Here is a 17,815-nt window from a genome sequence, read left to right as displayed (position 1 = left end):
AGGAGACTTACTAAGTGCGTGTACCAATAGTGAACCCTAAGATGAATATATAGACTAGTTCCAACTGAGTGCGTGTACCAACAGTGAACCCTAAGATGAATATATATGTGACTATTTTTTACTCCTTTCTTACCCGAGCTCTAAACCAACCTGCCTAGCTTCTATGGTAATCAAACTTGGTTGATGTTAGCTAAGATATCTACGTGGCAATTACTTTGTTATCGAGGGGATGAACAAGTTTAGCTAGGGAGACTGAGCAGTTTATGTAAAAAACAATCTATGCATGAAAATAACAAACAACACATTCATGCATAACCACTGGAGATATAAGTTCTTAGTACTAACACATTTGATAAGTAGAACTTAAGGTTCTACATACACACATTAAACCTAAAGGTTCTTAATTCTTCATTACAACACTAGACAGAAATAAGTTCCAAGGGACATAACATATATACGGCGGCGAGGCATTAGGCTGAGGCATGCATGGTAGGTTCACATGTTACGACGCCTCTTGAGGATCCTACCGGAACGGGGAAGGCGAGGACCCAGCAGAAACCTTACAAGTGCCTCGTGGTCAGCCTTGCCCTACCACTCACGTGTGTTGTGGCGATTGTCCATAGCATGCATCTCAAGGGAAGCCAGCAAACCGTCCTTCACCTTGCAGGGCTAGAAGGGGCAAACATGTCTTCCCCTATGCAGTGTGTTCAGCTTCCGAGACTCGAAGCTCTTGACCTGCCACTGCATGTAGGACTCAAAGTTGTCCTCGTCGACGTCATCATCTGTGTTGTACTGCAAATAAAATTAGTTAGTCATGTGCATCATACATGGAAGGACAGTAAACCAATACAAGGACAGTATTCATTTCATTGAACAAAAACATACTACACATGCGGAATAATCCTACAAAAAAATTAGAACCGATGAGACATTGGATATGTTGAATTGCCTCAGAATCGAACAAACTTCATCTGAAACATATAAATGTATTACATGTAGAAAGGGAGAACTATTACAATTGGTCGCAAAAAATGAGAGGTAGCTAACTATTCCCATCATAGTACTATTCCTTATAAGTTTTGTAGGACCAGGGGCACAACACCGAATTGACTCCGCCCATAGATTCTAATTTTTCCTCATGATTCGTTCTTTGTAAATTCTGCTTTCCCAAAGTTCATTTCTACACATATTTCGTGGCGTGAAAATTTCTACGAAACATTGTTAGAAAAAGAAACCTTTTTATTTTTGAACCGCTTTAACCAATCAGCAGCTTGTTTTGACTTTTTTTTTTCTTTTAAATGCATCTATTAAACATGGCAAGTGGATCGTCATTTTAGCTCACTGCATGTGAAGAAATCGTTTCACCCAACCTAAAAAAAATAGGAGAGAGGCATGCATTGGGGCAAGGAGTAATTATAGGATGTGATTAATTAGCAAATTAAATGAAAGCAGGCCTTATTTGTTAGGTGTTTTGAAACAGATAGTTCTTCACTAGGAGCCCATAATACTGGAACGGAGCATCCACTATCAGCATCTTTTTTCCCATACGAAGGCACAAATCAGAGCATACACAAATCTTGAGTATATACACTTTAGTCTATGGCTGATCGAGAAAGAAAACGAAAATCATCGTTCCAGCATGAATCAGTGATGTATTACGGTATAGGAGGGAGTGAACAACAACTTGAGCCTTAGCCCAACTATATAGCCGATGATTTGGTTGAATTCAGGCTGGTTCACATCGCAGCTTGGATCCATATTTGCCATGGTTTCTAAATTGAGCTCAGTGCTTAGTCTTTGGGGTTTCAGCCTACCCTTTCTTTTAGTGCTAGATTTGCCACTGCCCTAGTGCATGCCTTGATCCCAGTCCCCATTAATCATTTTTGGTTTCTCAATATTGTTTTATTGGTTACTAGCATTCACAACATTTATTAGCACCTAAATCAAAGCATCTTCTTGATTAATGAGCATATTGGTTGAAGGAATGAGGGATTTGTGGACGGAGGGAGTAGATCTACTACATCGACATAGCAGCAGTTACCAGATCTGAGGGGGGAGACAGAGATTTACCTCGCAGGGCTCGACGTACTCGTGGACTTCGTACAAGGCATCGATCTCCTTGTACATCGCCTCCCTCTCCGCAGCGGTGCGAGCAGCAGCCGCCACAAACCAGAGCAGCACCAGCTGCTCCTGCTCCGTTGTCCGCCACCGCACCAGCAGGCGCAGCCGCTCCCACTCCGCCCTCCAAACCAGCAGCAGCCGCGGCCAAGTTCATGTCCATAGCCGGATCTGTGCTTCGACGAAGAAATTGGAGTGGAGAGAGGCTTTGGTCGAACTAGGGTTAGGGTTTTCTCTTCATCTGCTTTTTGCCAGAAATGGGGATGGTGGGGAGGGGATGAGGCCGAGTGGGGTCAAAATAGTGGACTCTTTTGGACTGTGCGTGTGGGCGTGGACCCATGTGTGGAACCATGTGTACGCGGAAGAGATACAGATGATCGTGTACGCTGAAGAGGTACGGGCGTGTACGCGGAAGAGGTATGGGCGTGTATGTATTCTCGCGGTGATACGCATACCCCCTCGGCTAACGGGTCCTGCGGGTTTTGGATCGGGTATTTCTGTACCCAAATTGAAGATGAAAAGTCGATCCTGCCCCTTGCCGCGGATTAATCTGGGCTGTCCTTGTGTTCCGCTCAACATAATTGTTCGCTGTTGAGGGTCTATGGAAGCACTCGCCTTACATTAATAGTTTACAAAAGGAGGTGTGAGACCCAGTAAGGTACCTATTGACAGAGGAGGCTCTCGGGCGGCTTGCGCGGGCCACTCCAGAGCGACCCCGAACCCTAGAAAAGCTCCTCGTCGATCTTCCCCGTCTGGCCGGTGCCGGTGGTGGTGGCCACGCTCGGCTGTCGAAGACGATGGGTGGGGGTACCGGTGCGTGCGCCCCGATGGGTTACCTTCGCGTGGGGGAAGACGTCTTTTGGGCGGCGCGGCTGGTGGTGTGCGGCGGCGCATCCTCTGTGCGTCGTCGGTTCGGTGGTCTACGGCGTCGCCTTGATGGGTGGTGCCCTGACCGGTGGCCAAGGGCAGGGGCCCTCGGCTGTGCGTGCTCGCCTCGCGGCGGTAGAAGACATCATTTCTCGTCCAATGCTAGCGAGGTATGGCGGTCTCTTCCACCTCCGGCAAGTGGCCGAGATCCCCGTCAGCGCTCCTGCTGCTCTTTCTGGTGGCGGGCTGATACGTCCGAAACGTATCTATAATTTTTGATGCTCCATGCTTGTTTTGTTACAATTCTTATATGTTTTATTTGCACTTTTCCACATTTTTTAGCATTTTCTGGGACTAACCTATTAACGCAGTGCCGCAGTGCCAGTTCCTGTTTTCTGTTGTTTTTATGTTTCAGAAAAGTTATACATGAAAGTTTCTCGGAATTGGACGAAATAAAAGCCCAGTCTTATTTTTCCGGGACGAAGACGGAGCCAGAAGGACACGCGCAGGAGAGCTGCCACATGGCAGTACATAGGGCAGGCGCGGCCCCACCCTTGGCCGCGCCTGGCCCATGTACTGGCGCCTCGTCGCCTCGTTTGCTCCTCCCTTCTTCCTATTTATTACTCGTACCGGGAAAACCCCAGGGACCCAAGCCTCCATCCACGAAAAGTTCCTACGCCACCGTCAACCGAAACCCTTGTTCGGGAGGGTTCTGCAGTCCATCCCGGCACCCTGCCGGAGAGGGAAATAACCGCCGGAGGCCTCTACATCGCCATGTCTTCATCCGAGGTGATGCGTGAGTAGTCCTCCACGGGACCATGGGTCCAGAGCAGTAGCTAGATGGCTGTCCTCTCCTTGTTGTGCTTCATGTATAGATCTTGTGAGCTGCCTAACGTGATCAAGATCATCTATTTGTAATTGCTACATGTTGGTTTGATGTGGATCCGATTTATAGAGAGATTGCTTTGGTTGAGATTATGTATTATGTTATTATGATCTTGCATGCTCTCCGTTTCTAGTAGATGCTCTGGCCAAGTAGATGTTAGCGACTCCAAGAGGAAGTATTTATGGTCGATAGTGGGTTCATGCCTCTATTTAACCATGGGAAGTGAACTTGTTCTCTACGGTTGTAGATGTGTTGTTGCTACTAGGGAGAAAACAGCGGTGTTCTATTCAAGGGTAGTTTCATCGTTTACTGTACACACATTGCTTAAAGCGATAGTCCGTTGCTTGCAACTTAATACTGGAGGGTGTCGTGGATGCAATCCTGAAGGTGGATTATTAGTCATAGATGCAGTTGGATTACGGTCTATGTATATTGTTGTAATGCCCGCATACTTTAATAGCATGTACTCTGCACCAACCTTTAGCGTAGAATCTCTGTTTGTCAATTGCCCATCTGTAATTTGTTTACCCAGCATATTTATTTTATTGGGGAGGCGCCTCTAGTGAACTGTGGACCCCGGTCCTTCTTCTTTTAATTGCGATCTTCTACATCATGTTCCTGTTCTGTTCTCTGCAAACAATTCTTCTTCCACACGGTTCGTTTAATCCTTTGTTTTCTGCAAAACCAGCGAGCTTGACAACCTCTCTGAAAGTTGAGGACAAAGTACTCGGTTGTTTGTGTGCAGGTCTCCACGTTGTTGCTGACACTGCCACGAGTTGGTTCGCAACACCTCGGGAGAGAACGTGTTTCTCCTACTGGTCGATAAACCTTGGTTTCTTACTGAGGGAAAACTTTCTGTTGTACTCATCATACCTTCCTCTTGGGGTTCCACTCAACGTTGCGCATAAATTCTCCTTTATCAACTCCGTGTTCAGCAAGACTTTTTCTGGCGCCGTTGCCGGGGAGAAAAGAATCTCTTATGCGAGGGGAGTCTCTCACTCTGAACTCTTTTACTTTGTTATTGTTTTGGTTGCATACTTTATTTTTATATTTTTGCATTTTATATCGAAAATCTAAAAAAAATTAGTATAGTTTTTATTTGTGTTGTTTACTTTACTTTGCAAAATGAATGCCCCTGAAGTTGAGGTTCGTACTTTTAAGAAACAAGGGGGTGAAAGTTTGAAAGATGCTTGGTACAGAATATGTGATGCTCATCATAGATGTACTAAGAAATATTCTACTATGATTCTTCTTAGGAATTTCTATGTTGGTATTTCTACTTGGAATAGATATGTTCTAAATACTCTTATTGGTGGTAATTTCCTAGGTGCTCCCGCTTCCGAAGCCTATGTTTTAATTGAAAATTTAGTAGGAAGTCCTCCCATTAATGTTGCTAAAACTGAGATCACTTTAGATGAGGTGGTAAAAAGACTAGATTCTTTAGAGAAAAGTTTTCCCAATTTACTTTTTGATGCTATCCATACTAATGAGTTGATAGGAGGAATCAATAAAAAAAATTGTTGTTCTGGAGGGTAGCATTACAAATGATGATAGAACTATTAGAATTGGTAAACTTGAAGAAGCTATGGAAACTTTGAGTTCAACTTTTCCCTCTCTTGGTTTCAAAAAGGAGAGAGCTTTTGTTGGGAAAGAATAAAAATTTATGTATGTCCCTAAGGCACCCAAACCAAAAACCCGTGATATGTTTAAATTTGGTAAAACTTTTAGTGTAACTAAAAGTAAATTGCATGTTGAATCTTCAGAGGTGTCTAAGGTACTTGATGATACAAATGGTGTTTCTGAAGAAGTAATTGATCTTAATGATTTCTCTCTTGACAATATTTGATTTGCACCCTTTCTGCGCCTAGCTCAAAGGCGTTAATGAAAAGCGCTTATGAGAGACAACCCATATTTTATTTCTGTTATGTTTGCTTTATTGAGTCTTTGAAATTATTGCTATGTAATAACCTCTCCTTATCGATTTTATTTCGTTTTTGTGCCAAAGGTAGCCTCTAATAGAAAGAAAGCAGTGTTTGGGGTATTTGCAATTCTGAAACAGATTATGTGCTGGTCACGAAAAAAATTCTTAAAAATTACCAGAACGTTATTTTGAGCTGCAATTTTTTGTGCTTATGCCCCAGTATGTTAGCTAGCTTTTGTTAGTTTATCATTTTTCTATTTTAGCAACATAACTATTTCTTTAATTTCGATCTCTTCCTGCTGGTCCGTTTTGACAGATTTCTGCCATGTTTTACATTTGCGTCTTATGCTTCGTCTTTTTGAGTTCTTTTATGAAAAAGAACTGTGGGAAGAAGTAGCTACAGTAGCATATGTTAAAATGAGTGTTTGATATGTGCCATTACTGAAGCCTTGCTGGTTTGATATATTTTTATTTGCACTAATATTGCTAATCAGTTGTGCTGAGTTTTGTGTGAAGGAAGTTTTCAGTGTAGGGAGAGAAGAATGATGCAATCAGATTAAGCGAGTTGGGGATGCGCGGCTGCCGGTGAAAACCGTGCTCCGACCTCGGTTGGCGGACGATGGCGACGTGTCGCGCCGCTACCTTCTTGAAGGCATCGCCGTCGCAGTCTGCGGTTTCTTACTCGTGCTGCTCCGGGGGAAACCCTAGGTCCGGTTCTCCCGGATCGGATGATGGCGGCGCGTCCTGCGTCGTTCTACCTCTTGGGGCATCGTTTTTGGAGCAGCTGCTGGATGTTGGCGGATTTCGGTGGAGTGGTTTTAATCTACCACATTGTTGGCGCTGTGTCTCAGTGGCATGGTGCTGCAGGGTATCGACGACAGATGCGGGATGATGTATACATGCAGGATTGTGGAACCTTCTGGCGTCATGGTGGCATCGACGGCATGTCTTGCAAGGTTAATGCGATGATCTCTCTTGAAGAAGATGGAGTCGAGGAAGACGGCAGGAGCAACTCCTGTGGCGTGTGCGTTGGCGTGCGCTGAGAGTCTGCTTGACTGGATGTGCTTCTCACCTGCTATTGGGCGGTTTGGGAAGGCATTTAGTTTTGGATAATGTGTGTTGGTGTATTATCACCCTCTTCATCCCACTGTAGGTATAGTAAAGTTGCTTCGAGATTGATCTTTTATATTTTTTCTTGTAAGATTTCGTAAATAATCTAATACAAAAACCGTGTGTATCATTTAGATGCAGAAGCTGAGTGATATTTCCCTATTTCCAAAGAAAAAAACGCATTGTCATTCCGTGGAAGCCATGTTGCGGTTCGCAACTCTTCCTAGTGTGGCGCATGTAGACGATCTGGGCTGGCCTCGGACTTGCCCTCGGTCCCGTCCTTGTCGCAGGATGAGGAATCGAAGACTAGTATATGGAGCTCACGCGCCAGCTCTCCCGTGCTGAGAACAAGTGCAACAACGCACGAGAGCGTAAGAGCATCTCCATCGGCGGTCCTTAAATAGGCGCCAGCAAGCAGGGACGCTGATACTACCGTACTGCATTCTTTATTTGAAGATGCTGCTTTTACACGGGCACCCCCAAATTGGCGGTCCCGATAGGAGTTATTTTTAAATAAATTAAATATTTATACTTGTAGTTTCATTTTGTCATTTAGGGTCGAGGAATAAATACTATTTTAGGGCAAATCCGAGTAAAACATTATTCACTCCTCGAACTCGGATGACATGTGAAACCTGCTTCAACTCTAGCCTACTACCTACTGGCCACCCGGCTCTGTGGAGGTGGACGATCGCTCGTAGCTCTCTTCCATGCTCTCTCCGCTGCTCCTCCGTCGATGATCCCCTGCTCTCTCCGCCACGAACGTCAAGTAGGCGGATCTATCTGCGGCCACCGCCTCTTGACGTAGCTGCCGCTCCAGCTTATCCCGCCGCCGACGGTGATCGAACTCATGCCTCTGTAGGCGGAGCTGCATCTTCGTCGCCGCTTGTAGACTTCATCCCGACGCTGCTGCTCCTCCCGCATCGACCGCCACAGCGCAAGATGCTCCCACTCCTTCTGCGGGTGCACCTCCCACCGGCGCTCCCGCTGCCGCCGCACCTCCTCCCGGCGCCGCCGCACCACCTCCAGTTCCTGCCGCTCGTCCGCGACAAAGGCATCTACGGTCGCCACTAGCGTCGCCTCCTCCCACGCCTCGTACTCGACGAGCTGCGGGTCCTCCTCCACGACTTCTACGGCCACCTCCTCCCACGAATCGACCATTGTGATATTTTCTAGGGTTTTTGCACCAATGAGGCGGGGGGAGGAGGGATAATATAGACCGGCAGCGGGGCGGGGAACCTCCCACGCGGCATCGTGGCGGGAGAGTTTCCAGGCCGGTAAAATCTCCCGCGCTGCGCCCTGGCATCACTGACAGGCGGCTCCCACGCGAAAAGTTTTCCGCCTTGCGAGGCGCCGGCAGGCCCGACTCGCGCCCTTCGCCAAGAGGCCAACACGGGGTTGCCGGCGCTTCTATTGGGCTTGAAAAAGCGCCAACACTATTTGGGGCGCACCGATGTGAGCCCGTTTTCGCTCCCGGCCCCCAAAATGCTATCGGGGCCGCTATGGGGGACACCGGTGGAGATGCTCTAAGGCACTCGATCTCGAGCTGGATGTGGCGCTCCTCGTGTCCGCCGCGAAGCAACAAATGGAATGTGGCGAGGACGCACAGTTCCACTCCAACTTCTAGGCCAACCTAGCCCTATATTTTCTACGTGGGAAGGGTCGGGGGTAGATGGGACCATGCTGTTAGTGGAGGATGGGAGCTCCGTCGCTCGGCTCTTGCCCGGTGTCACTATGCAAGCCCGCCTCCCGGGCGACTCCCTCTCCCGCCCCCCTCCCGGGCGGCGGCGGAGGCTCCTCCTCCCCCGCACCCCACAGCCACCCGTCACCCTCAGCCGCTGCCGGCCGCGGCCCCGACCTCGACGCTGGCCTCGGCCCTGGCCCCCGTGCCTCGGCCCCGGTCCTGTCCTGGCTATGGCGGTGGTGGCGGCACCCCGTAAGTCGAATCGACGAGGGGGAGAAGAGGGTTTCCGCGGCGGCGTTCCATGGGAGGTGATGTAGCGCCGGTGGAGGAAGCCGGGCGGCACGACTACTTGGCCGGGGCCTGAGGCTCTCCGTCGATAGCCATGGAGGATTCGGTGGAGCGGTGGCTGCCTCCGCCCCCGGTAATGGTTCAGCGGCGGTACGCATGATCCGCGTCGCTGTCCTCTTCCTTGGTGATCCGGCAGGAGCATTGGCAGCGTCGGGGCTGCTGATCTTGCTTTGTTTTTGGTGGCGGTCCCCGGGTTTCTCGCATGCGAGGATGCAGATCTTCTGGAGGTCAGTTTGCTTTGATCTGGCTGGAGAGATGAGTTTCGGAAAGCTCCGCTGGCGAATGGAACAGTGCATCTTTTGACTGCAGTTTGCTGGATCGGGTGGTATTCGGTCGCGCGCACCAATGTTTTTATTCCGACCGTTTGGTTCCGGAGGGAGCGGCGCGAAGCTCTATTCTGTGTTGACATCAGATGACATTTTGGTCCATGGTGAAGTCAGAAGAAGGAATATCATGAAGGCCGGATTGGTGGACTGGCTAATGGAGGTTCGAGTATCCGTGATGCCGAGGGATCTGCTTGGCGTTCCGGGCTCTGCAGTAGTGGTATGCATGTGGGGCGGCAGCATAGGAGAAGTTCAGAGTCTTACCTCTCATGGTGAAAATCCAAGGTCTAGCCTTGACTGGTTGTGCCTGGCAATGTTCTTGTTGGAGACATTGTTTTGAGAGTGGGGACTATCTTCAGGGTGAAAACCTAAGACCTTTGGTCGGGCGATGATGGCGCTGGTGCACTATTCCCTTCTTGGAGGCGTCGCTTTTGGAGAGTCTGTACTTCAGGTGTTGTCACGGTGGTGGTTGTATTGCTGTTGCTAGGTCTAGAATGCTGTAGCGGGACTTTTATTTCTTAGTTTTCTTTAATTTTTTTCGGTTGCATGCATCTGTACTGCCATTAGGGTGGGGCGTTGTTGCATAAACTGGGTGTAATTGGTATCTTTTGATATTAATATATTCCCTTTTATCTAAAAAAATATTCTAATTTAGTTTAGATTTACACTGACATTTGTGTTGTAGTTTTGTCTTAGATTTATCGTAGCTTTGTTATGTTTATGTTTTAAATCTAGTTTAGCACTGTCACATACTCACATTAATGAATGCTACTCTGACACGCTGTGAGCAGTTTTATGGTCCATAGACCAGAGAGCCGCAAGTCTTAGTAGGACCCTCGTTAATGTTTCAAAACTTGGCGAGTTTTGGTAGTCGCCAATCCCATGGGCGTCAGTCCCATTGAAGATGGTGGTTTTGATCTTGTAGAGGACCTTTTTGTTGGTCGATCGAAGGCATCATCTCTTCCGACCGCATCAAGCGTTATTGCTCGATCGAAGGTGGTCCATGGAGTGTTGTTGCTCGATCGAAGGCGGTGCGATAGTTGCCAATAAAATAAACATGATTAACAGTACGCTTCCCGTGCAATTGGGACAACTAGCTAGTTCAAAAATAAAAAAAATGTCATATCAATCTGTCGTAGCTTCTTGCTATTTTTATCTCTAAAATGTACGTATTGTTTACAGCCACGATGCTTCTTGCTATTTTTATCTCTAAAAAGTATTGTTTAGAACCACACAAATCATGATGTAACACATAAAATCTAAATTAATAATTATACGTCCAGCCATCACATTCCGATCGATGTCCACCGTTTATTTCCTCCAGATGTTTGAGATTCGAGGAGTGGAATCTCCCCCGGCTCGTCAAACAGGAATCTCGATCAGGGAATGGAACATTGTGCCTTGTCCCTCCCCGGGCAACCAGGAACGGAACCCTGAACGCCGTGGCCCGTAGTAAGCGTGAGTAGACCTGCTCCATCTCCCGCTCAGTCAGGCAGTGTTCTTCCCCTCTATAGATAACCCCGTCGCGTTGCTCCATCCTCGTGCCGGGGCCGTAACACAGACCCAGTTCAAGAATAACTTCAAAACCCAAGCTCCGTCTCTACTCTCTACCACCACCACCACAACCTTTCGCTGCCGCCGATGGGCAGGCTGGGGTCGAAGAGGAGCGTGGACGAGGAAGTGGAGGAGGAGTACGAGGTGGACGTGGTGAACGACCGGCTCGAGTCGTCTCGGAACAGCCGCCTGGCGATCTTCCGGCCACGCCTCCGTGGCGCCGTCGACGGAGCGGAAGGCTTCATCCACGGCCATATCATCCACCCGTACGTGCTTGAAACTCCCTCTGCTCGTCGGCGCTTCACGCTGGGCCGCTGCATGTTGAGGAAAATTGATCGGCTCCGCTCCTATCTGACAGCTTTGCGAGTAAAAAAGACTTCATGCGTCTATCGATGCAGATGCTGGAGATACACTCCATTTCGAAAAAAATAAATGCCGATAGCTTTGCTAGCTTTTTCTGCAACTAAACAGAACCAGAATTACAAAACGAAACACAGCACATTTTTCTTTCAAGTCTGCTAGTTGCGCCTGCTCGGATAGGAAAAAAAAGATGTGGCAGCACAGTGACGTAGCATGCTCAGACTTCAGAGTCTAGGGATTGTTGGCCGCAGTGAATAAATTGATGTCTTCTGCTATCACAGTGAACTTAAAATGGTTGTTTGAAAATCATTAGGGTGTGAAATGTTCTGTCGTAAACATACCTGTTTCGTGACTCTGGGAAAGAAGTGAATGAGGGTGGGTACCCCTGATCCCATGATTCTATAATTCATCGCTTCGATATGTATTACACCTTGTTATCGTTTTTCCAGTCTTTCGACTAGAGACGTATAAACGGTTGTGTGCATCCTGGTTATGCAGAAGCCGGGTGTAATTGCTTTTTTAAAGTAATAAAGCGTCCTTTATCGAAAAAAAGTAGTATGTAAGGTAATTTTTTATTTTTTCCAAGTTACATACTTTTGTGTTTAGGTTTTAGATTTTACATGCCCATGCATCTACTACCTACATGCATAATTGTTTTCCAAAAAAATGATTCTTTTTTATTTTTTCTATCTAACTTGTTTCTTACCATCTTATTATTGCCATTGCACAAGTCTATTGAACAAATATAATTCGTAGAGATACAGCCTATAGGTCTCTTTATCCTCACTGCATATTAGATTTTTCTACCTGCCCTTTGCACAATATGATACAGGTGTTCCTCTTTCTTGTAGTTTCATACAAGATTTTTGTTTTTAACATGAAAATCACTAAACAAGATCGCTTTGCCATCGTGATTGGATATACTCCATTAAACATGTCTAAACTTTATCAAAAAATGTATCTAGGCACTAAACAATAGCTAGATACATCCAAATTTAAACACAATTAAGACAACTTTCATAGAAAGGGAAGTAAGATTTTTATGTAATGTACTGTTCATTCAGGTTCAGAGTACCGTTTCTGAATCTTTGCTCTAACGTGACTCTCGTCTCTTTACCTCCCTTTTTTCCCTTGCTTTCTTTTGTTGTCTCCAGGCAGCATCAAAACATTGTATGCCTTCCACTTGTGGTATGTATGCTCAATATAGCGCGAAGGGAGTAATGTAAAACTGGAGGTAGCACATATGTTTTACTGTACTATTTTTAAGTCAAACATGCGTGATGGAGAGGATTTAGATTTTTTGAACTGCCTACATGCACAAGTAGCTATTACTACCAGCTTTCCAAACAATATATTACAATGTGGAGATGTCTCTGCTTATCAAATTATGACAGATAAGCAACTTGCATAGCTAACCTCCCTCTTCTAGGCCAACCAGATGTACGGATACTTGTGATGATTTTGATAACGTCATGCTCCCCGAAATTCCTTCTTGTTGCTTCGCTGACTTTGCTAGATCGATAGAGACTGCGCTACTTTGATAGTTTGAATGGCCTAAATTAAGCTGGAGTATTAATTTTTTTTTGGACAGTTCGGTCATGTGGGGAATCTTTTGAAAACCAACTTAATTACGTGGTTGATGTCTATAGACTACAGTGTATTTGTTTTATCACTGATCGCACATGATTAAAAGAGTTGTTGACACTATGCATTTCAGCAAGGATGCAGTCGCAATATTATGAAGCTAATGGTTCTGAAACTTGTAATTCAGCAGGCTACTTAACTGGTTTTTAAGTTTCTACTTCAAGGGATCAATACGAAAAATTGTGAATTGGCATGTACTGAAAGTTGATGGCTTATTATTCATCCATGCTACTTAATCTACTCTCTGTTTGGGGATGTTGTTCCTGCAGGTTGTATCAGTTATGGACCAAGTTCATATTGGTTTGGGCAGTGTACAGCTCCTTCGCTACGCCCTTCGAATTTGGCTTCTTCAGGGGACTCCCTCCGAGGCTATTCGTCCTGGACATAGTTGGTCAGATTGGCTTCCTTATTGATATTGTTCTCAAGTTTTTTGTGGCCTACCGCGACCCCGACACGTACCGCATCGTATGCAATCCGAGCTCTATTGCTCTCAGGTAACATTTCTCATCTAATGACTGAATAGTTTTGAACTATATTAAATGGGAACTTGCCCTGTGTTACACTACATTTGCATCTTTCTTGATGCTCCTATGTTTGCACGCCATCCTGTATAAATCATCAGAATCATTAAAACGGGGATCTGAAGAGTAATGTGTTGCAAATCTCAGTTTTTTGGATGTTGCTGAAATGATTGCACATTTCCTTCATGAGAGAAGAAAAAAGCTTCTATTCTTGCACTCGTACAAGAGGGCTCCTATTTAGGCAACTGTACTTTCTGAAACATGTTCTCCAAATAATTGAACATAAATTTCAACCGCTGTTTTTTTTACCTTTGAATCCAGGTATTGCAAATCAAGTTTTATTTTCGATCTCCTTGGTTGCTTCCCATGGGATGCTATCTACAAGGTTACCCTTTGGCTAACGATTTGAATCTCACTGGTTAATATATGGTGTGGAGCTTATTCTGTGGTTAACATTTCGATTGTTTGCCTATTATGTTGATCTCCATTACAGGCATGTGGCAGTAAAGAGGAAATAAGATACCTCTTGTGGATTCGCTTAACAAGATCTTTGAAGATCGCAGAATTCTTTCATGATTTGGAGAAGGACATTCGTGTGAATTATCTGTTCACAAGGATAGTGAAACTTATAGTTGTGGAGCTCTACTGTACACACATAGCAGCCTGTATCTTCTATTACCTAGCCACAACGGTGCCTGAATCAATGGAAGGTTATACATGGATAGGGAGTTTGAGGTTAGGAGATTACAGTTATGATAATTTCAGGGAGCTTGATCTTGTCAAGCTTTATACGACATCATTCTACTTTGCTATCGTCACCATGGCAACTGTTGGTAAGTTCTGACTCGTGATGTCATCGTAAACTCAAAGTTCTTGCCATTGCATCTCCATGTCCATAGACGTATAAATGTTCCCGTATCCTAAAATACTAAGACGTTTTCCCTCTGCAGGGTATGGTGACATTCATGCTGTAAATGTCAGGGAAATGATATTTGTCATGATCTATGTTTCATTTGACATGATTCTTGGAGCTTATCTCATCGGTAACATGACTGCACTTATTGTCAAAGGATCGAGAACTGAGAGATTTAGGGACAAAATGAAAGAAGTTATCAGGTATATGAACAGAAATAAACTTGGGAGGGACATAAGAGAACAAATCAAGGGGCATTTAAGGTTGCAGTATGAGAGCAGCTACACCGAAGCTTCTGTTCTTCGGGACATCCCAATTTCTATTCGTGCAAAGGTGATGAGTTATGTTTAAAGAACTTCTTTTCAGAAACTTTTAGATTTCAGTACCAATTCTGCATAAGTTTCTGTGTCTTTGCATATCAATTGACTACCTGACTCATGAACTACAACTTATATTATATTTGCAGATTTCTGAAACACTGTACAAGCAATACATTGATAGTACTCCTCTATTCAAAGGATGCTCACCGGAATTCATTCAACAGATTGTATGTACTCTTCTATTCTTGTGTCGAACTGTATATATTGATCTATGCATATCAACAGATTGTTCAATATTTATCATCACGTTCTTTCGCTTGGCAGGTGATCCGGCTGCAAGAAGAATTCTTCCTACCAGGAGAGGTCATTTTGGAACAAGGAAGTGCAGTTGATCAGATATACTTTGTCTGTCATGGTGCACTGGTGAGTTCAAGCCTAGGGATTATTGCTTAATAATTTTTGTTTCTGGGTAGTGGGTAGTCATATGAGTTTCGTATTGTGCACCTTACAAATTAAAGTAATGCACATTGTAAAACCCTTTGTGGCATGTTTCTTTAACATCCAGGAAAGTGTTGGCATTGGTGAAGATGGTCAAGAAGAGACTATTTTGATGCTAGAACCTGGGTGCTCTATTGGAGAAATCGCTATAATTTGCAATATTCCACAACCGTACAGTGTTCGTGTTTGTGAACTTTGCAGGCTCTTGCGTCTTGATAAGCAGTCCTTCACAAACATATTGGAGATCTATTTCATTGATGGAAGAAAAGTCTTGAGCAACCTCACCGAGGTACACAAGACAACATATACAATCAGCAAGATAGTTGTTACTTCACCAAATTTCACGATTGAAGGATATTATTTCTTTTTCTTGATGTGCTTCCTCTAACTGCAGAATAATGAATGCGGTGGGCGTGTCAAACTACTAGAATCAGATATCACATTTCATATAGGTAAGCAAGAGGCAGAGCTGACATTAAGAGTAATTAGCGCCGCCTTTTACGGGGACCTTCATCAGCTGAAGAGTTTAATACGAGCAGGAGCCGATCCAAAGAACACTGATTATGATAGACGATCTCCTTTGGTATGAACCTTTAGTAATGGTTTTGAAGTTCTCATATAATCCAGATTGTGAGGTTACATACATCAGTCGATGCAGATGACGGTCTTCCCCTTTTCAAAAATAAATATAATCTCTAATGTTGTGCATTTCATAATGAATAATGTATGTATGATGTAAGCACTATCGTTTTCACAGCATCTCGCAGCTGCCAAAGGGTATGAAGATGTTGCGCAGTTCCTAATCCATGAAGGCGCCGATATCGATGTCACCGGTATGCTCACACAGTTCAATGCATATATTAATGTAATTTATAACACCAAAATCGGTCACACATATTACACACTTGTGTTTCGCTCCAAACTAGATAAGTTTGGGAACACGCCTTTGCTGGAGGCAGTGAAGCAGGGGCATGACCGGGTGGCCACATTGTTGTTCAGCCAAGGAGCAAAGCTGAATCTCGAGAACTGTGGCAGCCATCTCTGCATGGCAGTATCAAAGGGGGACTCTGATTTTGTTCGGAGGGCTCTAGCTTACGGTGCTGATCCAGACTCAAAAGACTACGACCACCGCACTCCACTCCACATAGCCGCCGCGGAGGGCTTGTACATGATGGCGAAGATGCTGGTAGACGCAGGTGCAAGCGTGTTCACAACTGACAGGTACCACCAAAATATATTGGGAAAAGTGTGGTGGAGCAGGTGCGCTCCACGCACCTTCTCAATTTTTGACTTTTTTTAATCTCTCAAATTATATAATATTTTGATTAAATTTTTTTGCAAGTCACTCGAAAATAACAAATATAATGGAGGAAAAATAGTTCTGATTTTTTCCGTGCAAATTTAAATTTTAAATTATTTAAAATTCAAAAAAAATTCTTGAAATACATATGTTGATAATGACATAAAAAATCCAAAATATTTTTCCCACATTCCAATTGTTATGTTTAAGTGATCTGCAAATTTTTGAGTTTAAACAATGTGTGGTGTGAGAGATACAAAATTAAAAAATTATTTGAGAGGGGAAAAAAAGAACTTGCGCGAATCTTGATGCAGCACAGACGGTGTGGATACGGGTGCTCACCAAGCACCTGCTCTAAAAGTTCATCTTTCAAGTGTGTTACTTTGATATTGAAATTGCCATGTATGCAGATGGGGCACTACTCCGCTAGACGAGGGGCGCAAATACGGTCGTAGGCCTCTTATGATGCTCTTGGAACAAGCAAAATCGGACGAGCTATCTAAGTTCCCCGCCCGCGGCGATGAAGTGAGAGGCAAGCTCATAAACTCAAAACCTCCGTGAAATTACGTCGACCTATGCTTCTTTCTGAACCCCCACAAAATATGCTTACGTTCGCAGATACATTGCACCCGCGACGATGCTCCGTGTTTCCAAACCATCCATGGGATAGTGATTCCGAGCGCGAAGAGGGGGTGGTGCTATGGATTCCTCACACAATAGATGGACTCATCAGGTCAGCGCAGGAGAAGCTGAGCTTATCCGGCTCGTGCTTGCGCTTGCTCGGTGAGGATGGCGCAAGGGTGCAGGACGTCGACATGGTTTACGATGGCCAGAAGCTCTATTTGATCGGAGTCAATGGCGAGGGACAGAGCTAGTAGAGCAGGTCGGCTGTGGAGCGGAATAAGAAGAATAACCATGTTCTTCCATAAGAATTTGGTTTTTAACTTTTCCTGTCAAGTACTTCTGTAGGATTAGCCTCCCCAGATTTGCATAGCATTTTTTGCATGCCGGTTGTTGTACGGATGTAGTCATGTAGATATAAGAAAGAAAACGAACTCTTTCATATATAATGTACAGATTATAAATTACTTTTCCATACGCACAGATTGTAAGTTATTGGAAATGAATGTAAATCGAAATGCAATGTGGATAGAGATCTGCACAAACTGACTCCCCTCAGAAGTGGAGCTCGGAAATGTTGGAATATATGTTCAGCCCTCAGAAGGGCGGCATTGTGGCCAGCCCAAGCTAGTACCAAAAGCTCCTCCCCAGTGTAGATTCTCGCCGCTGCTGCCACCGACGGCGGGCCCCAACACCAAAGGAGCTGGGGAGGGGGGGGGGATCGCAGCGACAATGTTCAAGCGAGGCTACAGCGGCGTGAGTACTTCTCGTCGAGCACGTAGGCCGAGGCGGAGTCCTCTTGTTGAGACGGCGGAATTGTTTCTCTT

General features: G+C 45.1%; 1 protein-coding gene across 1 annotated transcript; it reads left to right on the top strand.

Moving 5' to 3' along the window:
• The first annotated feature begins 10,898 nt into the window (after positions 1 to 10,898).
• On the top strand, positions 10,899 to 17,242 carry LOC124708149 (potassium channel KOR1-like). Its single transcript, XM_047239839.1, has 13 exons — positions 10,899 to 10,975; positions 13,085 to 13,309; positions 13,658 to 13,721; positions 13,830 to 14,169; positions 14,287 to 14,582; positions 14,716 to 14,796; positions 14,894 to 14,992; positions 15,135 to 15,356; positions 15,462 to 15,650; positions 15,825 to 15,900; positions 15,994 to 16,288; positions 16,778 to 16,892; positions 17,156 to 17,242. The coding sequence occupies exons 1-13, from the start codon at positions 10,899 to 10,901 to the stop codon at positions 17,240 to 17,242; spliced, it is 2,166 nt and encodes a 721-aa protein (XP_047095795.1).
• Positions 17,243 to 17,815: the final 573 nt, after the last annotated feature.

The sequence above is a fragment of the Lolium rigidum genome, chromosome 1, assembly GCF_022539505.1.
Source record: "Lolium rigidum isolate FL_2022 chromosome 1, APGP_CSIRO_Lrig_0.1, whole genome shotgun sequence".
Lineage (NCBI taxonomy): Eukaryota > Viridiplantae > Streptophyta > Magnoliopsida > Poales > Poaceae > Lolium > Lolium rigidum.
This window is presented reverse-complemented; position numbering and strand designations above follow the sequence as displayed.